At 51.3% G+C, this 25,765-nt stretch overlaps 1 protein-coding gene and 1 pseudogene across 3 annotated transcripts in view; both read right to left on the bottom strand.

The window, feature by feature from the left end:
• TBCD (tubulin folding cofactor D) overlaps positions 1 to 25,765 on the bottom strand; it is a 103,553-nt gene that overhangs the window by 73,361 nt on the left and 4,427 nt on the right. For all 3 annotated transcript variants that reach the window (XM_008155108.3, XM_054709580.1, XM_054709581.1), the window contains exons 4-9: positions 25,259 to 25,360; positions 22,278 to 22,424; positions 20,342 to 20,397; positions 9,549 to 9,678; positions 2,095 to 2,140; positions 563 to 695 (exon numbers count right to left, since the gene is read on the bottom strand). In XM_008155108.3, coding sequence (XP_008153330.2) covers positions 563 to 695; positions 2,095 to 2,140; positions 9,549 to 9,678; positions 20,342 to 20,397; positions 22,278 to 22,424; positions 25,259 to 25,360 — 614 coding nt within the window. The remainder of the gene's footprint in view (positions 1 to 562; positions 696 to 2,094; positions 2,141 to 9,548; positions 9,679 to 20,341; positions 20,398 to 22,277; positions 22,425 to 25,258; positions 25,361 to 25,765) is intronic.
• LOC103304990 (V-type proton ATPase 16 kDa proteolipid subunit c-like) lies at positions 11,549 to 12,018 on the bottom strand (annotated as a pseudogene).

The raw sequence follows: 25,765 nt of genomic DNA, 5'->3' as shown, positions 1-25,765 counted from the left end.
CCTTGTGGTGCATGGACCCATGCTCAACCTACTGAGCAACACCAGCCAGGACTGGAAACCTACTTTTGTCCTACCCTGTGTATTGGGTTTTTGTCCATCTCTGGATTAAGCGGTTTTTTACTATGTTAATGAGGTGGTTTTTAGAAAGCCCCTAAGGAAAGGGGGCTGGTTGCCAGGGGAACCAACCTTGTGGCTGGAGGGTTAGGAGGGGAAAGGGACTGGATGCTGAATCAATCACCATTGGCTAATGATCTAGTCAATTATGTCTGTGTAATGGAGCCTCCATAAAAACCCAAAAGAATGGGGTTTGGAAAGCTTCCAGATTGGTGAACAGAAGGTGGTGCTGGGAGGTGACACCTGGTGAGGGCATGGAAGGTCCACCCCGTCCCACACCTGCCCTGTGCATCTCTTCACCTGGCGGTTCCTTTCAAATCAGAAACACTCGAGAAGAAATGAAAGCAGAGGACACTCTATCAGTCAGTCTACTTCACCACCAAAAACACAAAACATGGCCCCGCCAAGTGACGCTCAGACCACACACGGCACGCCTCGGTCCACCCACCTCCACTTCGCCACCCTGGGCTTCAGAAAGGTCAGGCCCAGCCGCTGCACCAGCTTCACCCTGAGCTTCCGGAGCAGGGTCTGGTTGCTGTCAGGGATCCTGCAGCCGTCCAGGCACTTGAGAACAGTGGCAGCTGCGAACAACATGCGACTCAGTTTGGTGGAAGGACCTTACCCACCCCACCTCCAATGTGCACCATCTGTGTCTGATGTCTACAGCATCTAAACCACAGACGCTCCCACAGGACCCCCGAATGCAGTGATGGCCTCAGTTCACAATGAACCCCAAGCCCTGTGTCACGAAGACCCCTTCGTCCCACGTCATTTACCAAGTGCAGCGAGAGTGAAGCTGCTCAACTTCCTCCCTGTGAAGCGGCAGACCCAGAGGTTGGGAGAACAGGGCAGCCCCAGAGGGAGGGAGAAGAGGATCTTCTCCGCAGGGCACAGCCTACGCTACAGCCTACAAAACATGACGCACACGGCTCTGGGGTCGCTGCTGTTTGCTGTTGTTTGACAGGGGAGCCAGCATCAGGCAGGAGTGGACACAGCCGCGGGGGTGAGGCTGCCTGCCAGGAGTGGTCTCCATGGGCAGGGAAATGCTGCCAGGGCCGGTGGGGGGAACGAGGTGAACCTCGGGGGAAGCTGAGGCCACTACGGTGAATGGAATGGCATCTCATGTGAGAGACAAGGAGGGCAGGGTTTCAAGACAAGTTGTAACAGCATCGGAGTAATTTCCTGAAAGGCCCAGTGTGCAGCGAGTAACCGGGTGGTAACTGAAAACAGACCCATGCCCTGTGTATACACGTCCACTGAGGACAAATGTGAAGATGTTGGGCAATCACTGCTCATTTTCTCAGGTGTGATAATGATAGCAGGTTATGTCTTTAAAAGAGTCCCTATCTGTTAGGGACACAGACGCAGAGAGAGGCAGCATGGGGTGGGTGAGGAGCAGCAGCAGAGTGCCATGAACGGCAGTCTGAGGCCTCGGAGAGGAACATGGGGTTCGCTGTACCATCATTCTCTCTGACTTTATACGTGCTACAAAGTGTCCATAATGAAAACACCTTTTAGAAAATAGACCCTACTAGTCAAATCTGATTCGTACATCTTCTAAAACACAGAAATCCCTCTGCGTCCAGGTAGTACACCTCTCTGCAGCCTTATTTTTATAAGTTGAGGTTCTATATAATATTAAGGGAATGAGATAAAAGCACAAAAGATGTGGCCATATCTACAGGAAGAACACAGCTGTGACTGGAACCCCAGGAAGTGGGCCGAGTCACTGGAATCCAGACCCTGCGTCAGGAGCCCTGACCTCCTGGAAAAAGCCCAAAAGTCAGATTATCCCCCCGAGGTCCCCCTCATTCCTCCCAGCGCCCCCCCACACACACACACACAAAACAAAACACTACAAACTAGGAGAGTGTCCTGATACAGCATGTTACAGATTTCTGCACCTGCAAATAACACGTTAAACAGGCACACTCAGATAAACTCCCCTGGCAAACACACCCTCTTAAGAAAGAGCCTTACCATAGGGTAAACAGTCATCACGTTTTCCATGCTTAAATATTTGTGCCTAAAAAAAAAAAAAAGAAGTTCTATTAAAATGCTGCAGATTCATTTACAAATTTAAAACAAACAAAAAAAATCAAAACAATCCTTTGCTCCTTCCAGAATTTCTCTTCTGGACACTCATCACCGAAAAGCAAGAGAGCAGCTTCTGAAGGTGATGAAAGAAGTTACAGAGACTGGAGCCTCCAAAAGGGCATCGTAAATAGGGGTGCGGTCACGTATGGGGGGGCTTCATCGGGACACGTGCCCACACTGAATTATCAAGAGAGTAAGGCACCTCACTAGGCCTCTACGAGTACCTGTGCATACACAAAGGTACCCAAGGACAACAGCTGCAGGTCCGAGGTGGCACACAAAGGTAGGACCCAAGGACTTGTGTCTGACGCCTCACCCATCCTCAGTCGAAAAGGCCTCTGGCATCAGGAGCAGAGACACGACACCCCCGGGGTCCAGGCCTACCAGCCTCTCCACAGAATCCACACACACAAGCAGCAGCTGCTGTTTTAAACCACAGGCGTGGACTGACATAATGAACTCCCTCCTTAGGGACCATGTGAGGGACTGAAATGTCACCCTGCAGGCAAGGGGGCTACTGCCTAATCCTGGACACAGTGAACCATTAGATTCTAACTGGACAGACTGACACTGCGCGGTAAAGAGGGCACGCGGAAGGGGACGAAACTAAATATGAGGCATTTCCAGGAAAGCTAATGAGAGGCCTGAAGTAGGACGGAAAGTGTGCAGGGAAGGACGGACAGACGCCCGATGGTTAGGAAAGAACGGACAGCACAGACTCCTGCTAAAGCCCCCTCTGGTCTCACTCTCTAAGCAAGAATCTGAAATGCTCTCACAGGTGAACATTCTGTCTCTCTCTTTTTTTTAATCCTCAACCAAGGAAATGTTTTTATTGATTTTGAGAGAGAGAGGAAGGGCAAGAAAGAAAGGGGGGGAGGGAGAGAGAGATCGATGTGAGAAATATTGATTGATCCATTTATCGACTGAGGATGGGTGAGGCCTCCTGAACGTGCCTGACCAGGAATCGAACCCGCTTTTGTGTGTGTGTGTGTGTGTGTGTGTGTGTACAGAATGACGCTCAAACCAACTGAGCCACCCACCCAGAGCTAAACATTCTTTATTTGCCAAATTCCTGACATGAGCAGACCAGGAGGGCAGAAGGGGTGAAAAAGGAGGAACAAAAGTCAATTAGGATAAGGACTTTGTTTTTGTTTGTGGGTGTTTTTCACTTAAAAATGGAGCCATTGTCACTACCCTTCACTGGAGTGTGCTCCGAGACTGTGAGCCGAGCACCAGGAGGAAGCGGTCGGACAGAAGGCATCACTGAGCCGCGTGCGGAAAGCACGCCCGTCACAGAGGCCAAGGGCACCGGCTGTGAGAGAACAGCAGCACCACACACGGAGAAATGCCCGCACATCTGTTGTTTAGAAACAGCCCAGCTCAGGTGCAAACAGCTGAGTTTCCTGGTGATCACTCTAAACAGCCACCCCTTTTGATTGCTACCCTCCCGCTTCCCCTCCCCGGGGCATGTGCGCCCGGCGGGTGAATCACAGTGTCAGCTCAGGAGCAGGTCCACCCAGCTGCCAAGCAGGAGATGCTGGTCCGAGCTTCCCTGAAGCACCATCAAGTCAAGGCCAAGAAAAGCAGCTCCACCCCAGGCCCAGGGAGAAAGGGCCCCACAGCACAGAACTCATGGCGCCCGTGAATTCTCCCGTGAGGTGGTGCACCCTGGGCCCCGCTGGGCACCTGCTGCCCTGGGCCTGGCCCCTCAGGAAGAGCTCCGAGCAGACAGGACAGAGCTCGGGCGGACGGGCGGCCTCATTCTGTGCTCCTGGTCTCACCCCAACGTTGAGAGTGGTACCATGCCCTGTTGTGGCAGTCATGACACACGAAGAGGATGAACAAACAGGAAGGACCGTCAGCACCCAAAGCAACCAGCTCCGGGCCGGACGCCTTTTCAGGACGGCCCATGGCCCTCACCTGTGGGAAGAGCCCACCCAGGGCCACCCCTTCCCTGCAGGGCAGCAAGGCTGAACTGGGGCCTCGTCCTTCACTCCCTCACGGAACAGCCAAAGCACTTTACACAGGATCCCATCACTCCCGGCCGAGGCCCCCTCCAGCTGCTCCTTCCACCACCACCGACTGCAGCCTGGAGCTCTGCTGACTTAAAAAATGAAAGTGAGGGAGGGGCATCTCAAAGGGCCCCCCGCCGCCGCCGCCGCCTCCCCAGAGGAGAGAAATAACAGCAGACTGACACTGGACAGAGAGCACAGCGCCGTGGGGCAGCCAGTGAGCACCAAGCCTGGCAAGGAGGGAGAGCCTCACCGCACAGCCCAGCACAGCCAGCACCCAGCACCCTGGTTTGCTGCAGGGCTGGGGAGGAGGGAGAAGCAACAGAAAGCACACAACTCTGAACACAGGGGGTGTGAAGCAGGGGTGCCCAGGACCAAGGGGAGAAACAAAGAACTGAGGGTCAAGGGTGAATCAGGGGAGAAATGTCAGCCGCCCACAGACAGAGCCTGAGGGACACCTGCATCAGGGGAAGGGCAAGGTCCGCAGGAACCATGCCCTTAAAAAGGCAGCCGCAAGCTGGAGGAAGCGGCAAGGCGCCCCCCAGGGGCTGCAGAGGAGGCCAGGGGCCAGGAACAGGGGACACCAGCCACGGGGCCCTCTCTGTGCTCCCCCCTCAGAGAGGCCCCTTGCCCTCCAAGCCTGGGCCCGGCCAGGCTGCCTGGGAGCAGACACCTGTCCAGCAGGACACGCAGCCTCAGTACACAGCAGGTGTACAACCCCGCCTGCCAGGGAGTTAAAGGCGTGCCCCACAGCACACAGGTTTCAACAGGACTTACGGCACCCCCGTGCTGCCTGCTCCGCGAAGAATGCTGAGTTACATGAAATTAAAATAGTGTCAGAGGTGGCTGCTCTGCATCTTTAATCCCACGAGGAAACTGAGGATACCTCCCCCCCCACCACCCAATTCTATATTTGCACAATTCAAATGGTTCTCAGCACATTCTCCTTCACCCAGAACCCTGCCCCAGGCTAGTGTTGTGACTAAGAAGCCCAATTTGGACAATTTGTCCTCTGGCCAAACTGAACCTTAAAGGAAACCATTGGAACACTAAAAGAAAAGAAACCAAAGCCGCCATGAGAACTGTTTTGGATAATCAAGTGGCTTCTTTTTATCTTCAAAGAGCCGACAGACAGTAATTAGCCTTCACACCACCCTCTGAGCTAAGAGGTTTGTTATTTCCCTTCGAAGGTGGGTGTGGAGCAAGGCCCTCACCTCTGCCTGGGGTCACTGGTGTTGCTACAGAGTCTCCAGGCTCCAGACTGGCCCACTTACATCAGCCTCCTTGGGGCAGCCAAGTGCCCAGGGCAGAGCCACTCCACGCTGGAGCTGGGAGGTCCAGGCTCTGGGGCAGCTGCTCCCACCTGGGCAGAGGCTGTGGCACTGCCCCTCACAGTGCACTGGGGAGGCTGCAGGTGCTTTCGGCCTGTTGCTTACCAGGCTTTACACGTGGTTGTTTGCTACTGTTTCCCCTCTAACAAGAGGTAGCCCCTTGTCAATGATAAAACAAACTCCTGTGAAGGGGAGATGCCACCTACCAGCTGGTGAACAGGAGAGCAGTCTGCGCCCCAGAGGGCAGCAGCAGCACTTCACCTGGGAAGGAGGCGTTCCCGCCCCCTCCCAGCCCTTGCAGGACGCAGACAGACTCTCCCATCACCCTGCAAGCCGAGACGGCAGCACCTCCACCAAGTGAGCATGGCCACAGCAGAGCCACGTGACAGCCATTCTGTTTTAACTTGTTTTCCTCCCCGAACTTCCTCAGCTAGCATTAATCCTAACGTTTTGGTCGGGACCAAACCGAAGGTGCTTTAAAAGCTGGAGCAAAGGGCCTTGCAGTGCAATCAGGTTGCCAAACACTTGTTTCCCTCCCACAGGAGTTAAAAATCATCGCTGCAAGAGGCATGTGCTTCAAGGGAAATACAAGTTAACTCCTAGTTTCGATGGTACTTGTTACGAGTTCACCTGTTTCGCCTAACCCACACTAATGAACAGGTGGATAAAAACGAAGCCAAGTGCATCAAAGGGAGCAGCTGAAATCCTGAAGCACAACACGCCTGCAAGTCTCATCATGCACGGCAGACGCCCGGCCTCTGCGGTTCAGGTCTGACGAGCTCATGGCGAAACCGCTCACTCGCCCAGGAGAGCTCTGCGCTCGGCTTGGCTTCCTCATGCCCAGGTGGCAGCAACAGCAATTAGGCCAAATTGCTCCTTCAATTAAAGACAAGGACACAGGACACAACCCCAGAAAGACCCTAGACTTCCCAAAAGGGATGTGCCTGCCCCGCGGCCGCTGCTTCCGGCAGTTTCATGCGTTCACTTCCCAGGAACTCCACGGCTGCGTCAGGCAATTGCTCACTCTCTCTAGCAGCTCGTCTCTCAGATTGCTGAGGTGCGGCCCACTCACCACCCAGCACCCTGCTGGGGAGGGGGCACACCTTCCTCATCCTTTGCCCACACAGGGGTGGGGGCAGAAGGCTGAGCTTCTTTAAGCCTTGAGGAAGTCCTTTCACCCCTCAGGGAGAGGAAACAGAGGACTTCCCTTCGCCTAAGGATGGAGCTCCGACAGCCAAATAAAGCGCACTCCCCACCCCGGCTGGTGGGGGCCACGGAGAGAATGCCAGCCCCTCCCACAGCTGGAAGCAGGCTTGGTATTGCTGTTTAATGCCCGGGCCTGCCGCTTGGGAATAAAAAATCAAACAGAAAATGTGGGAACACTCCTGAGATAGAGCACAAGATGATCAACAAAAATGTGAGGAAAAAGAAACCTGTGGACAGAGTGGCCCCAGGACCTTCTCAAGCCAAGGAATATGCTTCAAGGGAAATGAAACTCATCTCCTAGTTTGCACAGTACTTGTTACAGGTTCACCTGTTTCACCCAACCCACACTAATGACCGGGTGGGTAAAAATAAAGCCGGAGCCCAGAGACAAGGAAGCCACTGGGGCATTCTCACGGGGCTGAGCACTCAGGTCCCCCCCCACCACCCCCACTGCCGGCACAGGGGACCTGCCTCCCTGCCTGCAGGTGCCTAGGGCGATGCCACTCGGGTGGGCCTGCCAGTCTCCCCTGCAGGCCACAGTGTATTGACTGACAGGCCCCAGCTACACTTTGTCAGACCTGCCATGGTTTCTCCATGACCTAACACTTCTTAAAGTGACTCATGCAAAAAAATTAGGACTCCACTTATACCCAAACCTTCAAATAAACCCTCTCAACCCCATCCACCCTCCTTCACCAGAACTGCCTCCAACATAAATGCATTGCCTCAGGATCCACGCCACAATGGCCCAGTGGGCACACGCCATGACCTGCACCACCCCCTCCCTGCACTCCACACTGGGCAGCTTCCCAGGAGGGCCTCCCCCTGGCCAACTTCCATCACAGCAATTAAACTGAAAATCCCAGTAAAATCCTAACCACCACCACCACCCCGCTCCCCCGCCATGCAGCTGGAATGAGAGCCCCTGAGGGCACAGGCAGTGTATCTACCCAAGCAGAATACCCCGTGTTCATCAATACGACAGATGTGCAGACAAAATTTTAAAGACCTCATAAACAAAAACACTTAATTACATTGTTTTTAGAAAACTATTGTTACCTACCCAAGAAAACGGAATATACATGCTCAAACACTTCTATACTCAAGTTCAGATTAGCATTAGCCACAACCACAAGAGCTAAGCCCCAGAAGTGGACTATCATCTGGGCGTGAGCAGGAACGAGCTGAAGGTACCATGTGGGTGAGCCTGACAGCATCACCCTATCTGAGGAGCCAGACACCGAGGCCAAGGGCGCAGTGTATGCCTCCATCTGTGAGGCTTCCAGAATAAAGGAGCCCATGGGGGGCTGAGGCAAGGGTGGGGGAGACTGTTGATGGGTATGGAGTTTCCTTGCGGGGTGATGAGAATATTCTGGAATTAGATGTATAGTTCAGTGGATCTACCATCACCACAACAGTTTTTTTAAAGTTGAAATAGAGCGTACATCTATTCATAGAATAGAAAAAAGCATGAAAAACACATTACTTCAACAGGAATTCTGGAAATGTTTTGTTTTTCCAGATTTTCTTTTTTTTTTTTTTTTTACTAATTTCGGAGAGGAAGGGAGAGGGAGAGAGAGGTAGAAATATCTATGATGAGAGAGAATCATGGATCGGCTGCCTCCTGCATGACCTACACTTAGGACCGAGCCCACAACCCGGGCACATGCCCTGAGCGGGAATCGAACCATGACCTCCTGGGTCATAGGTCGGTGCTCAACCACTGAGCCACGCTCGCTGGGCCAGATTTTCTTTTTAAATGTCTCAAATAGTCTCATCATTTGAATGGCAATCCCTCCTGCAGACAATGGTAACATGAAAGAAACAGGTGCCGAGAACATTTCTGGAGACCCAGCGGCCACCTCCCTCGGTGCCCAGGCGTTGGGGAGAAAGGGCTTTCCTTGCGAGGGGCCCTGGCAGGGACCAAGCGGCCACCTCCCACATCCCGTGCCCACTGCCTGGGCAATCACACCATCGCCCCACTTCCCACCAGCCCTCCTGGCCTCCTACACCTCATCAGAACCTGCAACAGCCAATGACAGCCGACAACACCCAAGAGCATGACATCACACTGAGTCACGGGTCCAAACACCTCCATTTAAACAGTCCAAAGTGTCCTGTTCTCCTGAAAGTGGGCCGTCGGCCTCTACAGCCTCACAGACGAGGGCAGGACCCACATCACCCCACATCACCCACTGCAATTACGGAGCAGGCGGTGGAGCCACCAGAGCTGCAGGAGGGGAAGCCAGCCCGAGAGCTTCATGCCTGGGCAGCCCCTCCTCCAGGGAACTTTCCTCATTGGTTGGAAGCAGGACGGCCAGGAAAGAGCAGACGTCAGCTCTGTAGTTAGCCCCGTTGTTACAAACACCCTAGCCTCGTGAGTATCTGCACAAAATCAAGTTTTAAATCACCTGCCTGATTTCATTAGAGCCGTTCCAATAATTATACTCCCTTACAGCAGGAAACCCCAGAAGGACACGCCCGTCAGCCCGCCCACGGGCCTGCTCGCCCCAGCTCCTTGGGCACCACTGCCCCCTGGCGGCAACATGCAGGCCGACGCGGCCCATCTCCACTGGAGCAGAAAGCCCTCGCTGACAACCCACGGCCAGCCCTGGGCAGGCCGAAGGTCCAGTCCAAAGCAGCGAAAAGGCACTTGGCTCACTGTCCTGTCAGGGCTGAATGCCTTCCTGTGTTCCAAGCACTTCAGACCCGAGTCAACAGACCTTGTCCCACTGTGTAGCTCCACAGCTGACCACTAAAGAGCCCCCTCCCCCCGGGCGGTGTTTACCAGGGCCTGCAGCATCCCGTCCATGGTGATGACGCCCTCGATGGTCTGGAAGGAGGAGCGGGCCAAAGTGCACAGGCTCCAATCCAGGAAATCCGCCATCTTCTGTTTGACATCGGGCCGTGTGATAAACCTGCCAGAGGGAACACAGGCAGGTCGCAGCTCAGCCCAGGCCCAACGTAGGAGACTCACCAACACCCCAATCTAGGAAACGAAGACGCTGCCCAGACTGAGGTCCTCAGGGAGCGATTCCCCACCAAGACCTCTCTGAGGTCACGCACAGTCCCCACCAAACCCCCTCTCCTCCCCACTGGGCCTCCACTCATCCCGAGGCCACCATTCGCCACAAGATGACCTTGACCTATCCCCATGGCTGCCCTGGGCCCCACCAATGTCCACTCCTCATCCCTCCCTCCTCCCCGGAATGCCACGCCCCCACACGCAAGGCCTGGCCCAGCAGCAGACCCCACATCGCTCTCCCTGCATCTGCCGTGGGTCTCCCTTCCCCATTACAGCGCTCCAGCTGGTGTCCACGGCCCCACATCCCTGGCATCTGCTCAGCTCTCCACCCTCAGAACGCAGATGGGTGTGCTGGCTCTCCCCCACCCTCTTATACACCTGGTCTGGGCTGGCAGCCGCCCTCCAGCTCCCACACCAAAGTCCAAGAACTCTATTCCTCCCCAGCCCATCCACACGCCAATCCCCCAGCTCTCTGACTCTGGCTCAGGCTGAGCCCCTGCCTCCTAGGGGAGCTTGCAGTCTGGGGGCAGAAACATAGGAAACAAGCAAATAACATGAAGCAAACAGTTGAGTCAGGGGAGGGTGGGAGGCAGTGAAGCCTCCAGGAGGCACCGGGACGTGTGACCAGAGAACGTCAGGAGGAGGCCACGGTAAGGACCTCACACTCCCTCGGCAGCCCCACAGGACACACGGAGGGATGGGGGACCCAGCGACATGGAAGCACATGCTCAGGTTTCAGGCTTGATACCTGGTAGGGGGCTTGCAGGAGGCAGCCAATCAAGTTTGCCTTCTCACATCGGTGTTTCTCTCTCCCTTCCCCTTCCTCTCTCTAAAAATCAATAAACTATTTTTAAAAAGGAATATGTTTACAGGAGAGGTCCCAAAGACACAGATAAACAAAAATGGAAAAGATATCTACCCCACAGATAAAAAAACACATTTATAGAAACAGGATCCTTCTACACAAAGACCTTTGAATCCTCCACTTCCTTCCCTTTTAGAAGTGATATCACAGCCCCACCTGCTCACACACGGAGCTCAGCCAACACGTGTGGGCATCTTAGAGATAAGCCCCAGAAGAACCTCAACTACAGAACGAGCCGTATCAGAGGAACAAAGGAAGCCTCGGCAAAGCACCTGTGGGACAGACGGCCACCCCGGACCATCGGTGGCACTGTGACCACACGCTGATCACTCAGTAACCTGGTCTAAGAGGGCAACAGCAAAGGTAAGGTGACAAACCCTATTCTGTGTAAGAACTTACTGTGGTTTTTTGTTTGTCTGTTTGTTTTTCACATCCGAGAATTTCACTGGACATGGCTCTGGGCCTGGCAGGCCCAGCTCATGGCCTCGCAGCTAGGGCTGGAGGACAGTGGTTCCATACAGAAAACCTCAGAGCACACAGTAACCCCACAAAGCGACACTCTAAAGATTATTACAGCCGAGAGACGGGAGGGCTGCTCCACAGACGTGCAAACAGGTCAAATCTTTATGAACATCCAGTGAAAACGACAACTCCGATCCATCCCACACACAGAGCTCGCTACGGCAGGTAAAGGGGTGGGTGGCCAGAGCCACCACCCTCACTGGTCAAGGGACCTGGGTGGGTGGGGGCAACAGACGACAGGCACTGCTGTGCATTTACAAGACCAACTACTTGGGGGAGCGGGGCAGCTGCCCCGTGCATGTGTCCGGCTGTTCCCTCAGGAAGGAGGAAGGGGGTCTTCACGGCATGTTCTGCAGCTGGTGGGCTTAGAGGGGAGCTACTTTGTGGAGGGGATGAGGGCAACAATGAGACCGTAGAGACCCAGCACCTCTGCCAAACGGAGGATCAAGATCACGTCCACGAACAGCTGGGGCTGCTGGGCAGCGCCCGCAAGCCGGCGTCCCCCACAAGGCCAATGGCAAAGCCGGCTGCCAGCCACTGAGTCCCACTCAGGCCAGCGCCCAGTTGGAGGAAACTCCGGTGGAGACTGATGCCTTCATTCAGGGAGCTGGCAATAAGGACTGCCACCACCAGGCCATAGATGGCAATGATGCCAGCCATGACCCCTGGGAGGATGGACTTCATGATCAGCTCTGGTGTCGCCATGACGGACATGGCAGCGAGGCCAGTGCCACTCTTGGCGGTACTACAGGCAGCACCCACGGTGCTGAAGACCACAGCGGCTGAGGCACCCATGACCGCGAAAAAGGAGGCATACTCGGGGCCACCGCTCTTGACCTCAGACATGTCTGCGAGTGGGGCGGGGGCAAGCTCAGCAGGCCAAGGTGGGCGAGAACCAGCTGGGCGAGGCCAGCAGGCAGCTGGCAGCGAGCGCAAGGCGAGCAATCAGACGGCGGCTAAGGCTCAAACTTCCTGTGTGTTTTTAAAGAAATTTATGGAAAAGTGAAATATTCACAAAACAGTGCTAGAACAACTAAGTTACCCGTGAGGGGAAAGATCTATTGTATAACCACATGGCTTAGTAATTGTACGTTAAACAACAAAAAAGCAGAAAAACATAAATGACTTATAAAATCTATTAATAAGACTTCAAGCTTAAAAGTAAAAATAACTAAAATAAGAAGGGAAAAATTACTGTTTTGGTATTTTTTTATGTTTTTGTTGTGTGTGTTTTTAAGAGAGAGGGAGAGAGAGAGAAACACTGATGTGAGAGCAGAACATCAACAGGCTGCCTCCCACAATCACCCCAACAACAGATCGAACCTGCAACCCAGGCATGTGCCCTGACTGGGAATTGAACCAGTGACCCATCAGTACACGGGATGACGCTCAACCAACTGAATCACACCAGCCAGGGCACCGTTTTGATATTAAAAGTAAAACTTGAGAAGATCCAAGATGGCGGTGTAGATAAACATCTGGGCTGCTGCCGTCCACAACGATTTCCAAAACTACCACTAAAAGACAGAACGTCTATCACCCAGAACCACGGGAAAGCTGGCTGAGCGGAACCTCTACAACTAGACTGAAAGAGACGGACGCAATCAGGGCACAAATGCTGAAAAACTGAGTTTAAACTAGTAAACTTGCAACCTGGTACAGACAGCTCCAAAGCCTCCAAGCTCCAAGCAGGGAGGAGAGAACGGCAGTTCTCGCTGTAGCTCCTGCAGGGTGGCCTCAGACAGCAGCTGAACTGAACCCCATTGGAGATCCAGAAGCCAGTGCACCTAGGGGTCAGTGTGAGACACCAGATTTCAACTCCTCACATCCATAAGTGACACATTCGGGAGGCGGACTCAGTGAGCACCAAAGCCCCACTCAAACAAGCCCTGTACCACAAGCGTGTCTCCAGCGCAGCAGTGCTTCCATTATAGACACAGCAGGTCCTCACAGCCAATTGGCCTGGAGGTAAATTCCTCCCAGTGTACCAACAGCAATCAAGGCTTTTAACTACAACAAGACTTTCCACTCAGCCCACAAAGGGGTGTACCAAGAGCGACCACCTAGGGTGATTGGGGAAGCTGAGCTACCGGCCCCTATAGGTCACTGACCACACAAAGCCACTCTATCAACACAGGGAGGCAGCCAAAATGTGGAGACACCGAAGCATGTCACGAATAGGAGAGAGAGGAAAGCAAACTAATGGACGACACAGTGTTCAGAACCATATTTATAAGGTTACTCAAGAATCTTCTAAAAACCGCTGAGAAACTTGAAGAGACCTTCAGGGACCTAAATGAGAATACCAAAAAAATGGAAAAGGACCAGTCAGAAATTAAGCATACACTGTCTGAAATAAAGAATATACAGAAACTCAATTGTAGATCACCGTACCCGAAGAGTCAAACCAAATATCTGGAATATGAGGAAGCAAAAAGCACCCAACCAGAGAGGCAGAAAGAAAGAATCCAAAAGTGTGAGGATAGCATAAGGAGCATCTGGGATGGCTTTAAGCGTACCAATATCCGAATTTTTGGGGTGCCAGAAGAAGAGAGAGAGCAAGACACTGAAAACCTATTTGAAGAAATAATGACAGAAAACTTCCCCCACCTGGTGAAAGAAATAGACTTACAAGTCCAGGAAGCGCACAGAACCCCAAACAAGAGGAATCCAAAGAGGACCACACCAAGACACATCATAATTAAAATGCCAAGGGCAAAAGACAAAGAGAGAATCTTGAAAGAAGCAAGAGAAAAACAGTTAGTTACCTACAAAGGAGTACCCATATGACTGTCAGCTGATTTCTCAACAGAAACTATGCAGGCCAGACGGGAGTGGCAAGAAATATTCAAAGTGGTGAACAGCAAGAACCTACAACCAAGATTACTCTACCCAGCAAAGCTATCATTCAGAATTGAAGGTCAAACGAAGAGCTTCACAGACAAGAAAAAGCTAAAGGAGTTCATCACCACCAAACCAGGATTACATGAAATGCTGAAGGGTATTCTTTAAGAAGAGGAAGAAGAAAAAAAAAAGGTAAAGGTAAAAATTATGAACAACAAAAAGACATCAAATACATACCTACCAACAAGTGAATTTAAAAATCAAGTGAATTAAAAATCTGAAGGACAGAATGGACTGGTGAATATAATAGAATCAGGGACATAGAAAGGGTGGGGACGGACAATTCTCAGGGGGAAGGAGGTCTGAGGGGTGCAGGAAGAGATTGGACAAAAATCTTACACCTATGGATGAAGACAGTGGCAGGGGGTAAGGGCATGGGGTGGGGTGGGGAATCAGGTGGAGGGGAGCTATGGGGGGTGGGGGGGAAAGAGGAACACCTGTAATAATCTGAACAATAAAGATTTATTATAAAATAAATAAAAGTAAAACTTGAGCCGAAACCGGTTTGGCTCAGTGGATAGAGCGTCGGTCTGCGGACTGAAGGGTCCCAGGTTCGATTCCGGTCAAGGGCATGTACCTTGGCTGCAGGCACATCCCCAGTAGGAGGGTGTGCAGGAGGCAGCTGGTCGATGTTTCTCTCTCATCGATGTTTCTAGCTCTCTATCCCTCTCCCTTCCTCTCTGTGAAAAAATCAATAAAATATATTTTAAAATAAATAAATAAAAGTAAGACTTGCGTCCAAAGGAGAAAGTAAAAGGCCACCAACCACCTGGGGGAAAGAGCCCACCCACACCTGTGGAAGCTCACGCTAGTGGAGAAGAACATGCACCAAGAAGCCCACAGATTAACTAGACGTCAGGTCACAACGCGAGCAGGTGAAGCCTAAGACAAGAAACAAGTGCTGAACCTCACCAGCTCTCAGTACCGGACAGCAGGGGACAGAACGGAGCCGTTTACCCAATGGTGCCGTGACGTGAGGTAACAGCAGGATGCTCACTCAATGAGACTGCGTGCACGGGCGATGCCATGGCAGTGCAGACAAAGAAGTGCAACACAGGTACTGTGCACTAGAATTACCAATGTGTGGGGGGTTTTCCTAATTGTCTGTGTTCCAAAATTTCCAACTTGCCTACATATAGCTCAGATTGCTTTTATAACTAAACAAAAACATCTGCTTTTAAAATTGATGTAATCAATAGGAATAGAGTCATGTGTTTCCATTGACAAGTGTCTATAAAAGAACACTCAAATCTAAATGTCTTGGCATCCACAGAACATCAAGTTACATAAAACAGCCGACGTTTCAGGTTCAGTTAGTAAAGAGAAACGGGAAGCTCCAGAACTACAGAAGTGAAGGGAAATCATCTGACCTCATTAGACAAGCAGCTCCCTCTGCAAAATACCAGAAAATAAGCAGGCAGAGGAGAAAAGCCACAAGCAACCCACCCTGCACACCCATCACCATACGGAAACAACCCACACACAGACAGACAGAAATATGTGGATCAGAACCTGCCTGGAGCCTGGGGCCTGCGTGCTATGAGGTGAGTTAACCTAGAGCAGCTTGAAGCCCTCATCCAATGCCCACTCCCGCCCTTTCCAGGAAGCTTGAAAGCAGAGCTGCACTGCAGCCTGGCAAACTGGCTGGAGCATTTTAATGCGCTGAAACCCGACCACAAGGAACACTTGCTCCTGTTGACCACCAGATGGCGAGGGAGAGTCCTGTCAGTGGCTGAACCTGCCCCCATGCCAGGACTGAGTCTCTGCTGTGTCTTTCCCCTGGAGGCTACCAGGGAGGGAATAAAAGGTTTAGGGATTCACCTCCTCCACCCCACAGACTCAAAACTCCACAAAGTCAGGTTCAGCACAAATCTACCCAGCCCTCAGTAATTCTGCTAACAAATAAACACGTTTTTCATTCATAAAGTCACACACAGTATTGGTCAATATGGGGAAAAGGTGACTTTCAGTTTGTTCAACCTTTCCAATAACATCATTTAAAACACCTACAATGCTCATTCCACTTCTAGGAACTCATCCTTAAGAATCAATCAGAACAGTACAAAGCTTTATGCAGGATGTGCACGTCGGTATTAATTTTACTAACCAAGTGGCGGGATAGCAGCCTACATGGCCAACAGGAGGTTGGAGAAACCACATTCACACCGTGTCCATGAGGCAGAAGACTGAAGGGAGCTCCAGGCCTGTCGGCACCTGGTACGGACACGCGTGGGCACCAACACGCCCGCAGACAAGCGCCCACACACTAGTGGCAGGACAAAGGTCAAAAGCAGTTCCATCTCGGGAGATGGAAGTACATGCGAGTTCTATTTGCATTTTGTGCTCTTCTTTAATTTCCAAAACACACACGATCACTTTTACAATCAGAAACCAATATGCCGCCTTTCGGTCCTTGTCAAAGCCGTGGGTTTCTGTCTGGCAAGCGTCTCAGGCAGCTCACTCCTAAAACCAGCTTCTTTGGTTCAGGCTTCTTACCTTCTGTGGTTCAGCAAGTGCCTTCACAGATCTCTCTCCCAATGCCCCTAAGTGCCCTCTGAATTAAGTGTTTCACTTCCCACTTTGAAAAAGGAGGCCATGGCTATAAGTATACGGTGAACCGGAATCCCTGAATGAGGTGTGGCCCGTTTCCCAATCAGAATATCCACAAGTTTTTAGAGCCAATTTCCAACTTTCACGAATATAGAGGAAACCCAAAAAAGCCAAGTTTTCTAATGTATTTTCTCTACACACATTTTACACCAAGTCATACAAGATTTCGAAAAACGGCGTCCTTCCATCCTTACGTGTCAGCTCCCGCACATATTGGGCCCACCGCCTGGGTCGGCTTACCCAGCTCATCAGACAGAGCCATCCTATCTGTTTGCAGCCTGGACCATTGTTTAGTTAACCTAGGTGATTGGGGATTTTTATCCCAAGCCACAATGACCCAATCACAGCTCATGATCTGCAGTGAACTGCTTTCTAAGTGGCTTTCAAACTGCCACCACCCCAAAGGTGAGCTCATGCCCAGGGAAAACTGCTATACCTATTCTAAATCTGCCCTCTGCTCAGCTGATGGGCCTATCAGGTGGCCTCCTTGAACCCATAATCCAGTCTCAGGACTTCTGTAAGCCACTAACCCATAGTTGGGTGACCTGTGCATCCTGACCCAGGATCTGATAACCTGTGAACCCCATCCCACTGTCAGGTGACTGATGAGCCCCTAGATCATAACAGGTGACCTGTGAGACCCTAACTGGCACTGTCAGTGGTCAAGAGGTTCACACATCTCCCACACCCAGGGGAAACCAATATGGCGGCATAAGGTAAACACCTAACTGTTGCCTACCACAACAATTTTGAAACTACAACTGGAAAACAGAGCACACACCGTCCAGAACCACCGGAAAGCTGGCAGAGTGGAAAACCTACAACTAGAGAAAAAAAGAGAGGGGGACGCTGAGCCTCAGGAGCCGTGGAGGTGCGGAGATCCGTGAGCGCGGAAAGGGCGGGCGGCTGAATACGCGGCAGGCTTGCTCGCAGCGCGAGGGAGGGCAACAGACGCTGCGTGGCTAGCTTTCTCGTTTGAGAGAAAAACAAAACCTCCTGACTGCACTGAAATCCAGCTGCGGTCGGGGAGAAACTGGTCTGTTTGGCAGCGGGAGAGGCTCGAAAGCTGCCTTCTCTCAGAGGCGCGCAGCCATTGATTAGGGCACGGAGAAACCTGCCCTCTTAGGGCGGTGCGGACGGAAACCAAGTTTGTCTGCGCCACTCTGAGACTCCGCCCCATCCAAGTTGAGCACAGCCCTCCCAGTGACTGGATTTCTCGTTCGGGAGAAAAACAAAACCTCCGGTCTGCACTGAAATCCAGCCCCAGCTGGGGAGAAACTGGTCTGTTAGGCAGCGGGAGAGGCTCGAAAGCAGCCTTCTCTCAGAGGCACGCAGCCATTAATTCGGGCATGGAGAAACCGCCCCTCTTAGGGCGGAGCAGACAGGAAACCAAAGCTTGTCTGCGCCACCCTGAGACTCCGCCCCATCCAAGCTGAGCACAGAAGCTCTCCCAGCGGAGACACTACTGATCCTCACAGCCAACTGGCTTGGAGATCAACTCCCGCCAGTGATACCAACAATCCCAACCACTCTGAACTCCAGTTTCTGGGGACACGCGGGGGACCCAGACGCCTACGGGAGGGACTCTCGGTCGGTCGGAGAGTGAGAGTGACTTTTCTGTCGGTGTGGACGACACCAGATTTCAACCACTCTCATAAGGACACATTCAAGAGGCAGACTCAGTGAGCACCAAAGCCCTACTGTGTCTCCAGCACAGCAATTCTTCCGTTATAGACACAGCAGGCCCTCACAGCCAATTGGACCGGAGGTCAATTCCTCCCAGTGTACCAACAGCAATCAGGGCTTTTAACTACACCAAGACTTTCCACTCAGCCCACAAAGGGGAGTACCAAGAGCGACCACCTAGGGTGATTGGGGAAGCTGAGCTACCGGCCCCTATAGGTCACCGACCACACAAAGCCACTCCATCAACACAGGGAGGCAGCCAAAATGTGGAGACATCGAAGTATGTCACAAGTAGGAGAGATAGATGAAAGCAAACTAATGGACGACACAGTGTTCAGAACCACATTTATAAGGTTACTCAAGAATCTTCTAAAAACCGCTGAGAAACTTGAAGAGACCTTCAAGGACCTAAATGAGAATACCAAAAAAATGGAAAAGGACCAGTCAGAAATTATGCATACACTGTCTGAAATAAAGAATATACAGAGTAGACCACCGCACCCGAAGAGTCAAACCAAAGATCTGGAATATGAGGAAGAAAAAAAACACGCAACCAGAGAGGTGGAAAGAAAGAAGAATCCAAAAGTGTGAGGATAGCATAAGGAGCCTCCGGGATGGCTTAAAGCGTACCACTATCCGAATTTTTGGGGTGCCAGAAGAGAGAGAGAGCAAGACACTGAAAACCTATTTGAAGAAATAATGACAGAAAACTTCCCCCACCTGGTGAAAGAAATAGACTTACAAGTTCAGGAAGCACACAGAACCCCAAACAAGAGGAATCCAAAGAGGACCACACCAAGACACATCATAATTAAAATGCCAAGGGCAAAAGACAAAGAGAGAATCTTGAAAGCAGCAAGAGAAAAACAGTTAGTTACCTACAAGGGAGCACCCATACGACTGTCAGCTGATTTCTCAACAGAAACTATGCAGGCCAGACAGGAATGGCAAGAAATATTCAAAGTGGTGAATAGCAAGAACCTACAACCAAGATTACTCTACCCAGCAAAGTTATCATTCAGAATTGAAGGGCAGATAAAGAGCTTCACAGATAAGAAAAAGCTAAAGGAGTTCATCACCACCAAACCAGTATTATATGAAATGCTGAAAGGTGTTCTTTAAAAGAGGAAAAAGAAGAAAAAAGTAAAGATAAAAATTATGAACAACAAATACATATCAACAAGTGATTCTAAAAATTAAGTGAATTAAAAATCTGAGGAACAGAATAAACTGGTGAACATAATAGAATCAGAGGCATAGAATGGGAGTGGATTGATAATTCTCAGGGGAAAAGGGTGTCTGTGTGGGGGGTATGGGAAGAGACTGGACAAAAATCATACACCTATGGATAAGGACAATGGGGGGGAGGGAACCGGGTGATGGGGAGATATGGGGGGGAAAAAGGAGAAACAATTGTAATAATCTGAACAATAAAGATTTATTTAAAAAAAAAAATCTCCCACACCCAAACAACTGGTGCTTCCTCAGAGACAGAACTGGGGAAGAGAAAACTCCTCCCCAGACCCGTCAACCCAGGGGACAACACAGACACACAGGCAACACAGTATCCTGTCCTGCATAATAAAAGGCTAATATGCAAATTGTCCCCTTGGGAGTTTGCCTGGCAGACTGGGAGTTCGACCACTTGCTATGACATGCGCTGACCACGAAGGGGCGGCACGGAACATGGTGGGTGACCAGCAACGGAGGCAGGGCGCTGAGGGAGCGAAGGAAGGAAGAGGTGGGGAGGCCGGGAGGCAGGGAACCACGCTGCGGCGGTGCGCGGGCAGCAAGGGAAGGAGGAGGCAGGGAGGTGGGGAACCTCGTGGGCCCTGATCGCAGGCCAGGCCTAGGGACACTACCTGTGCACGAATTTCGTGCACCAGGCCTCTTGGGTAAGATAAACCCCTCAGAAGGCAGCAGTCACACATCAACCAACAGGATCGCAGGAAAGCAATTGGGCACTTACTTGGACACGAGGACGGCAGCCGCATCTCGCGCCTTGTCACTGACAACCAAGTAGGACTACAAGAAAGCATAAAGGAGAGGTGCCATTACACACAGAATAAATCTCAGGAGGCTGCTCGGCCGGACAGTCCTGCAATCAGGAGCTTCCTGAGAGCCCAATGCATGAAGCTCACAGACAGAGGCCGAATGCCAAAGCTGCACAAACCTCTCTCAACTTGAACTAAAGCTGCCGCTGCGAAGTGCTGTGCTCACCTCAGGCGAGCGCCAAACCACACACGGCGTGTGTCAGAGCCCTAGAAAGACATTTGCAAAACTAGCAGGAAAATGAACCGTGTTACCCCGTAACAATCACCATGTCCACAGGGTACATGTGGGACCCAAGAGCATTTAGTATCAGGACAGTTAGGAGGCCTCACGCAAACAGAAGGGCCCCTGGGTTTAATACAAACGACTAGCTCTTCTTAGGAGGCCCGCCTTCGAGGTTTCCAATTCTCATCTCAACTCACTCTTTTCCAAATAACTCTCTTAAAAGAGCTTTTCTCTGGGGCAGGCTTTCTGGAGAGCCGCACACAGTGCGAATGGTTACAAACGAACCGCCCTCATCCGGCAATCCCGCCCAGGACACAGCACCACCTGCTGACAGAGCTCACCCAGAACCAGTGCCCATCTGAGAGAGAACATGTTAACACTGGGCACAATGGAGCTCCTTTTCCTTAAAGATGACGAGGGCGACACCTGACACAGACACTCGGGATGTGCTGCGAGGCCCTGCCGAAGCGGGCAGGGAGGAGCGCCGTAAAAAGCACAGGCTCCAGAGCCAAGCTGCCGGGGTCCAAAGGTGGATCCCGTAATGAGGAAATGAACCAGCGCCTGTTGTCTCCTCAGCAAAATGATGAAAACAGTGAACTGACTCATTAAGAAGGATTAAATGAGTTAATATGTGAAAAGCCATCAGCCCAGTGTCTGCACACAATGGCGCTCAATGAATGCTTGGTATGAAAGTAAGGCCGGCAGACTGCAAGGTGGCCCCTGGTCCTGCCTGCGGGCACTCGCACCCTGTGTAATCCCTCCCAGATGGGTTAAGCAAACTATTTGCTTCAAACCGAGAGAATGTGTGGGGAGAGGTGGAGGTGGACGTCACCCCATGACAGTAACGCGTCCCTGTGACTGCGTCTTGCCAGCAGAGCCTGGCCTTGCAGGCTTTGACAGAATAAGCTGTCCCGCTGGGGGCCATGCGGTATGCGGTATGGAACCGTCGACAAAGAATGGAGGCCCTTGGTCCACCAGCCCCGAGGGTCCGATTTCTGCACCGACCAGGAGAGCTCGGAAGCATGCCCTGCCCCAGGGGCCTGACTGCAGCCCGGGGAGACCTCCAGGCAGAAGGCGGAGCAGCCAAGCCCAGAGTCCCGACCCACTGAGTCTGAGATGACGCACGTGTTCAACTATCAAGTTCAGGGTAAGTCTTTAAGCAGCAGTAGATAAATAACATAATAATCAATATGGACAATCAGATGTTTGAAGACTATATACAAGTGTTATCTCCTGGCACTAGAATTTGAGAGATTTTATTATCTTTGAAGCTTCTCTATTTTCTAGTTTTTCTACAATGTATTATCAATATGAAATTAAGATTTAAACTTAAATAGACCTTTATTTTATCTTACCAATGCCACCTGAGACCTCTTACATGTCATTATTTTGGTTAGAGTATTTGCAATATCTACAAAGAAATGAAATTTGCTAAAATAATTCATTCTGACCCCTATATGAATTATCACAATTTCCAAATAAGTAATGAAATTTTACCTCTGAAAAATAGTAACAGCCACTGCAGAAATATCGAAGTGTCAAGAGTGTACCTAAGGAAACTCTAATATCAAGACAGCATGAGCCCAAAAGAGCACTAACTTGGTAGTTACTAGTACAACCACACTCACCTGTGCTATTTGGAGAATACGGTCGGTTATGGACATTCGCGCTTGCCCTGGTTGGGTGTGAAGGTTCCCATCAAGGCGTGTAAAATCGAAAGGGATCAGGCAGGTCATGGAGAGCCACAGTAGAAGCATGTAGCGGGTCTCCCAAGTCTAAGGAGTTAAACCAAAATAACACGATTCCTGTATAAAGGAGGGAGGTAACCCACATGCCCCGATCACAAACCTGGTACCCCCCCTGCCCACTCAATGCCCACTCCAGGCCACTCAAACGCCACTGACCTGAGCCTGGGGTTCAGACCATCGCTAGCTCCTCCCCTGACTTCCCTATACCCCACCATACTACACACACCTTCTTCCTGCAAACTTGGCTACCACAGCAGACCAAAAAAACAGCCAAGTGGACAAAGGAAAATCATAACACATCAGTTATGACAGCTTTTCTTCACTGGCACTCTTCGGCATGCAATCAGCCTTTTGAGAAAGTAGAAAGCACATAAAAACAGAAGACGAGAAAAAAAATTCTCAACTTCCAAAGACAAGTGCCCAGAATTTCAGCAGTCACTGAAGCAAGACTCCAATTTGGCCCTGGAATCACCTTCTCTGCAAGAAGCAGAGGAGCCCTAACCGGTTTGGCTCAGTGGATAGAGCGTCGGCCTGAGGACTGAAGGGTCCCAGGTTCGATTCCGGTCAAGGGCATGTACCTTGGTTGCGGGCACATCCCCAGTAGGGGGTGCGCAGGAGGCAGCTGATGGATGTCTCTAACTCTCTCTCCCTCTCCCTTCCTCTCTGTAAAAAATCAATAAAAAAAAAGAAGCAGAGGAGCCCAGCCGGCCTGGGTCAGTGGTTGAGCATCGACCTATGAACCAGGAGGTCAGGGTTCGATTCCCAGTCAGGGCACATTCCTGGGTGTGGGCTCAATCCCCGGTAGGGGGTGTGTAGGAGGCAGCCTATCGATGATTTTTATCAATGAGGTTTCTATCTCCCTCTCCCTTCCTCTCTCTGAAATCAATTTTAAATTTTTTTTTAAATATATTAAAAGAAAAAAGCAAAGGAGAGCAGGAAAGGCTCACCCAAGACTTCAACGAAAATGGGGCACATTCGCACTAAAACCTTCGAGCTGTGGTTGTAACTGTGGGCTCTTCTGAATGCAACGGGCAGAAGAGTGCTCCCTCCGAAGGCCTGGCTGCTCTCCTCAGAAAGGCTGGCGTCCAGGGCAGCCACCATGCCCATCAGGGAGCCTGGATTTCATGAGGGTCCCCACCGTTCCCTCACTGACAAGGGGGACCTACTGTGCCTAGATTGGCTGCACAAACCATGAGGCTTATGCCGAACACCTGCTTTCCTCCGGGAGCCTGAGGTGGCAGGATATGCTCAGCCGAGTGCCTACAAGACGAGTCCCCACGGAAACCATGGTTCTGGTCTCCACGACCTTCCGTGGGGACACGTCACACATATGGTCACCACTCAGTGCTGGGGAATTACAGGTGTTCTAGGGGACCCATCCGGGGAGGACTGACATTCACTGAGCATCATACTTTCCACATAGGGCTATTTCAAGTTAAAGAAAAGTGGATGTTAACAGGGTTATCACCACACTGTGTAAGCGTATCCTACCTAATAATAGAAAAATATGCAAATTGACCATACCTCTGACACACCCACAAGCCACGCCCACAAGCCACACCCACCCTATAAACAGAGAGGGTATGCAAATTAACACAAACCAAGATGGCTACAGCCACAGAGAGCAAGGTTTCCTAGGTAACAGAGGAAGCCAAGCTTTCCGCCTGCCCTTGCCAGGCCTAAGCCTCCACTCAAGCTACAAAGTTTTAATTATAGAAGGTAAACAAATTCAAACAGAAATGGCAGCAGAACGGAGCTTGAGAGAGCAGGCCAGGGTTGCCGGCGGCAACAGGAGAAGCAAAGTTTCCGCACACCCTGGCCGGGCCCACCTGCTTAAGCTACAAAGTTTCAATTATAACCCCAACAGAAATGGCTGCCAGCCGTGGAGGGAGCCCCAGGCTTGGCTCTGCTCCAGGCTACAGAGTTTCAATTGTAGAAGGAAAATAAATTCCAGATACCAGGGCCTTCGCTTGGGTTGCCAGGGGGCGTGGCCGGCCTGCAAACCACCACAGGCCCCTTGCTCAGGCAGCCCCATGCCCCAAGGGAACCCCCACCCTGTCAGGGACACCCTTCAGGGCAAACCAGCTGGCCCCCACCCCTGTACCAGGCCTCTATCCTATCTAATAAAAGAGTAATATGCAGATTGATCATCACTGCAACACACAATATAGCTGCTGCCATGTGGTCAAAGATCCTGCCCCCATGTGGACACAAGATGGCCACCACAATATGGCCAGCAGGGGAGGGCAGTTGGGAGGCACCCGGCCTGCAAGGGAGGGCAGCTGAGAAGGGCCAGGCCTGCAAGGGAGGGCAGTTGAGAGGGACCAAGCCTGCAAGGGAGGGCAGTTGGAGGTGATCAACTCTGCAGGAGAGGGCAGTTAGGGGTGACCAGGCTGGCAGAGGAGGGAAGTTGGGGACAAACAGGCTGGCAGCAGAGTGGTTAGGGGATGATCAGGCTGGCAGGCAGAAGTGGTTAGGGGCAATCAGGAAGGCAGGCAGGCAAGCAGTTGGGAGCCAGCAGTCCTGGATTGTGAGAGGGATGTCTGACATCCCTTGAGGGGTCCCAGATTGGAGAGGGTACCGGCTGGGCTGAGGGACAACCCCCCTCCGTGCACGAATTTCATGCACCAGGCCTCTAGTTTTCTTTATAAAAGGCATTATTAAAAAAAAAAAAAAAAAGATAATTTAAAGAAACGTAAAAAAAGAGAAAGCCAAAAGAATACAAGAGTGACACTAAACAGTATAGTAAGGTAAAACGTAACGAGACAGGCAGATGACGGTGCCAGAGCAGGGGGGGAGCCAATAAGGGGAGAAAGGAGGAGAGGAGAGAACATGAAGAGGAGGCGGCGAGGGATACTCACTTCATGGTCCTTCGGGTTCTGATTTGTAAACATGTCTAAAACAGGCTGCACGTCAGCTACTTCATGAGGAAATAAACGAAGAAATGTTTTATATCCTCGAACCTACCCAATTTAAAAAAAAAAAAAGGCATTGATTATATAATTAAGGAAATAAAGAAAAAATATATTTTTCCTCATCAAAAATTACCACCAAGTCCTGGCTGGTCTAGGTAGCTCAGTTGATTAGAGCCAAGTTACAGGTTGGATCCCCAGTCAGGGCACATACTAGTACAAGAATCAACCAATGAGTGCACAACACATCGATGTTTCTCTCTTCCCCCTCCCACCTTCCTCTCTATAATCAATAAATAAAGTAGCCCGACCAGTGTGACCCAGGAACCAAGAGGTCGTGGGTTCCATTTCCGATCAGGGCAAATGCCCAGGTTATGGGCTCCATCCCCAGTGTGGGACGTGCAAGAGGCAGCCAATCAATGATTCTCATTATTGATGTTTCTATCTCTCTCTCCC

This window comes from Eptesicus fuscus, chromosome 20 (assembly GCF_027574615.1).
Source record: "Eptesicus fuscus isolate TK198812 chromosome 20, DD_ASM_mEF_20220401, whole genome shotgun sequence".
Classification (NCBI taxonomy): domain Eukaryota; kingdom Metazoa; phylum Chordata; class Mammalia; order Chiroptera; family Vespertilionidae; genus Eptesicus; species Eptesicus fuscus.
The sequence above is the reverse complement of the archived record's forward strand: the minus strand, read 5'-3'. Positions and strand labels throughout refer to the sequence as shown.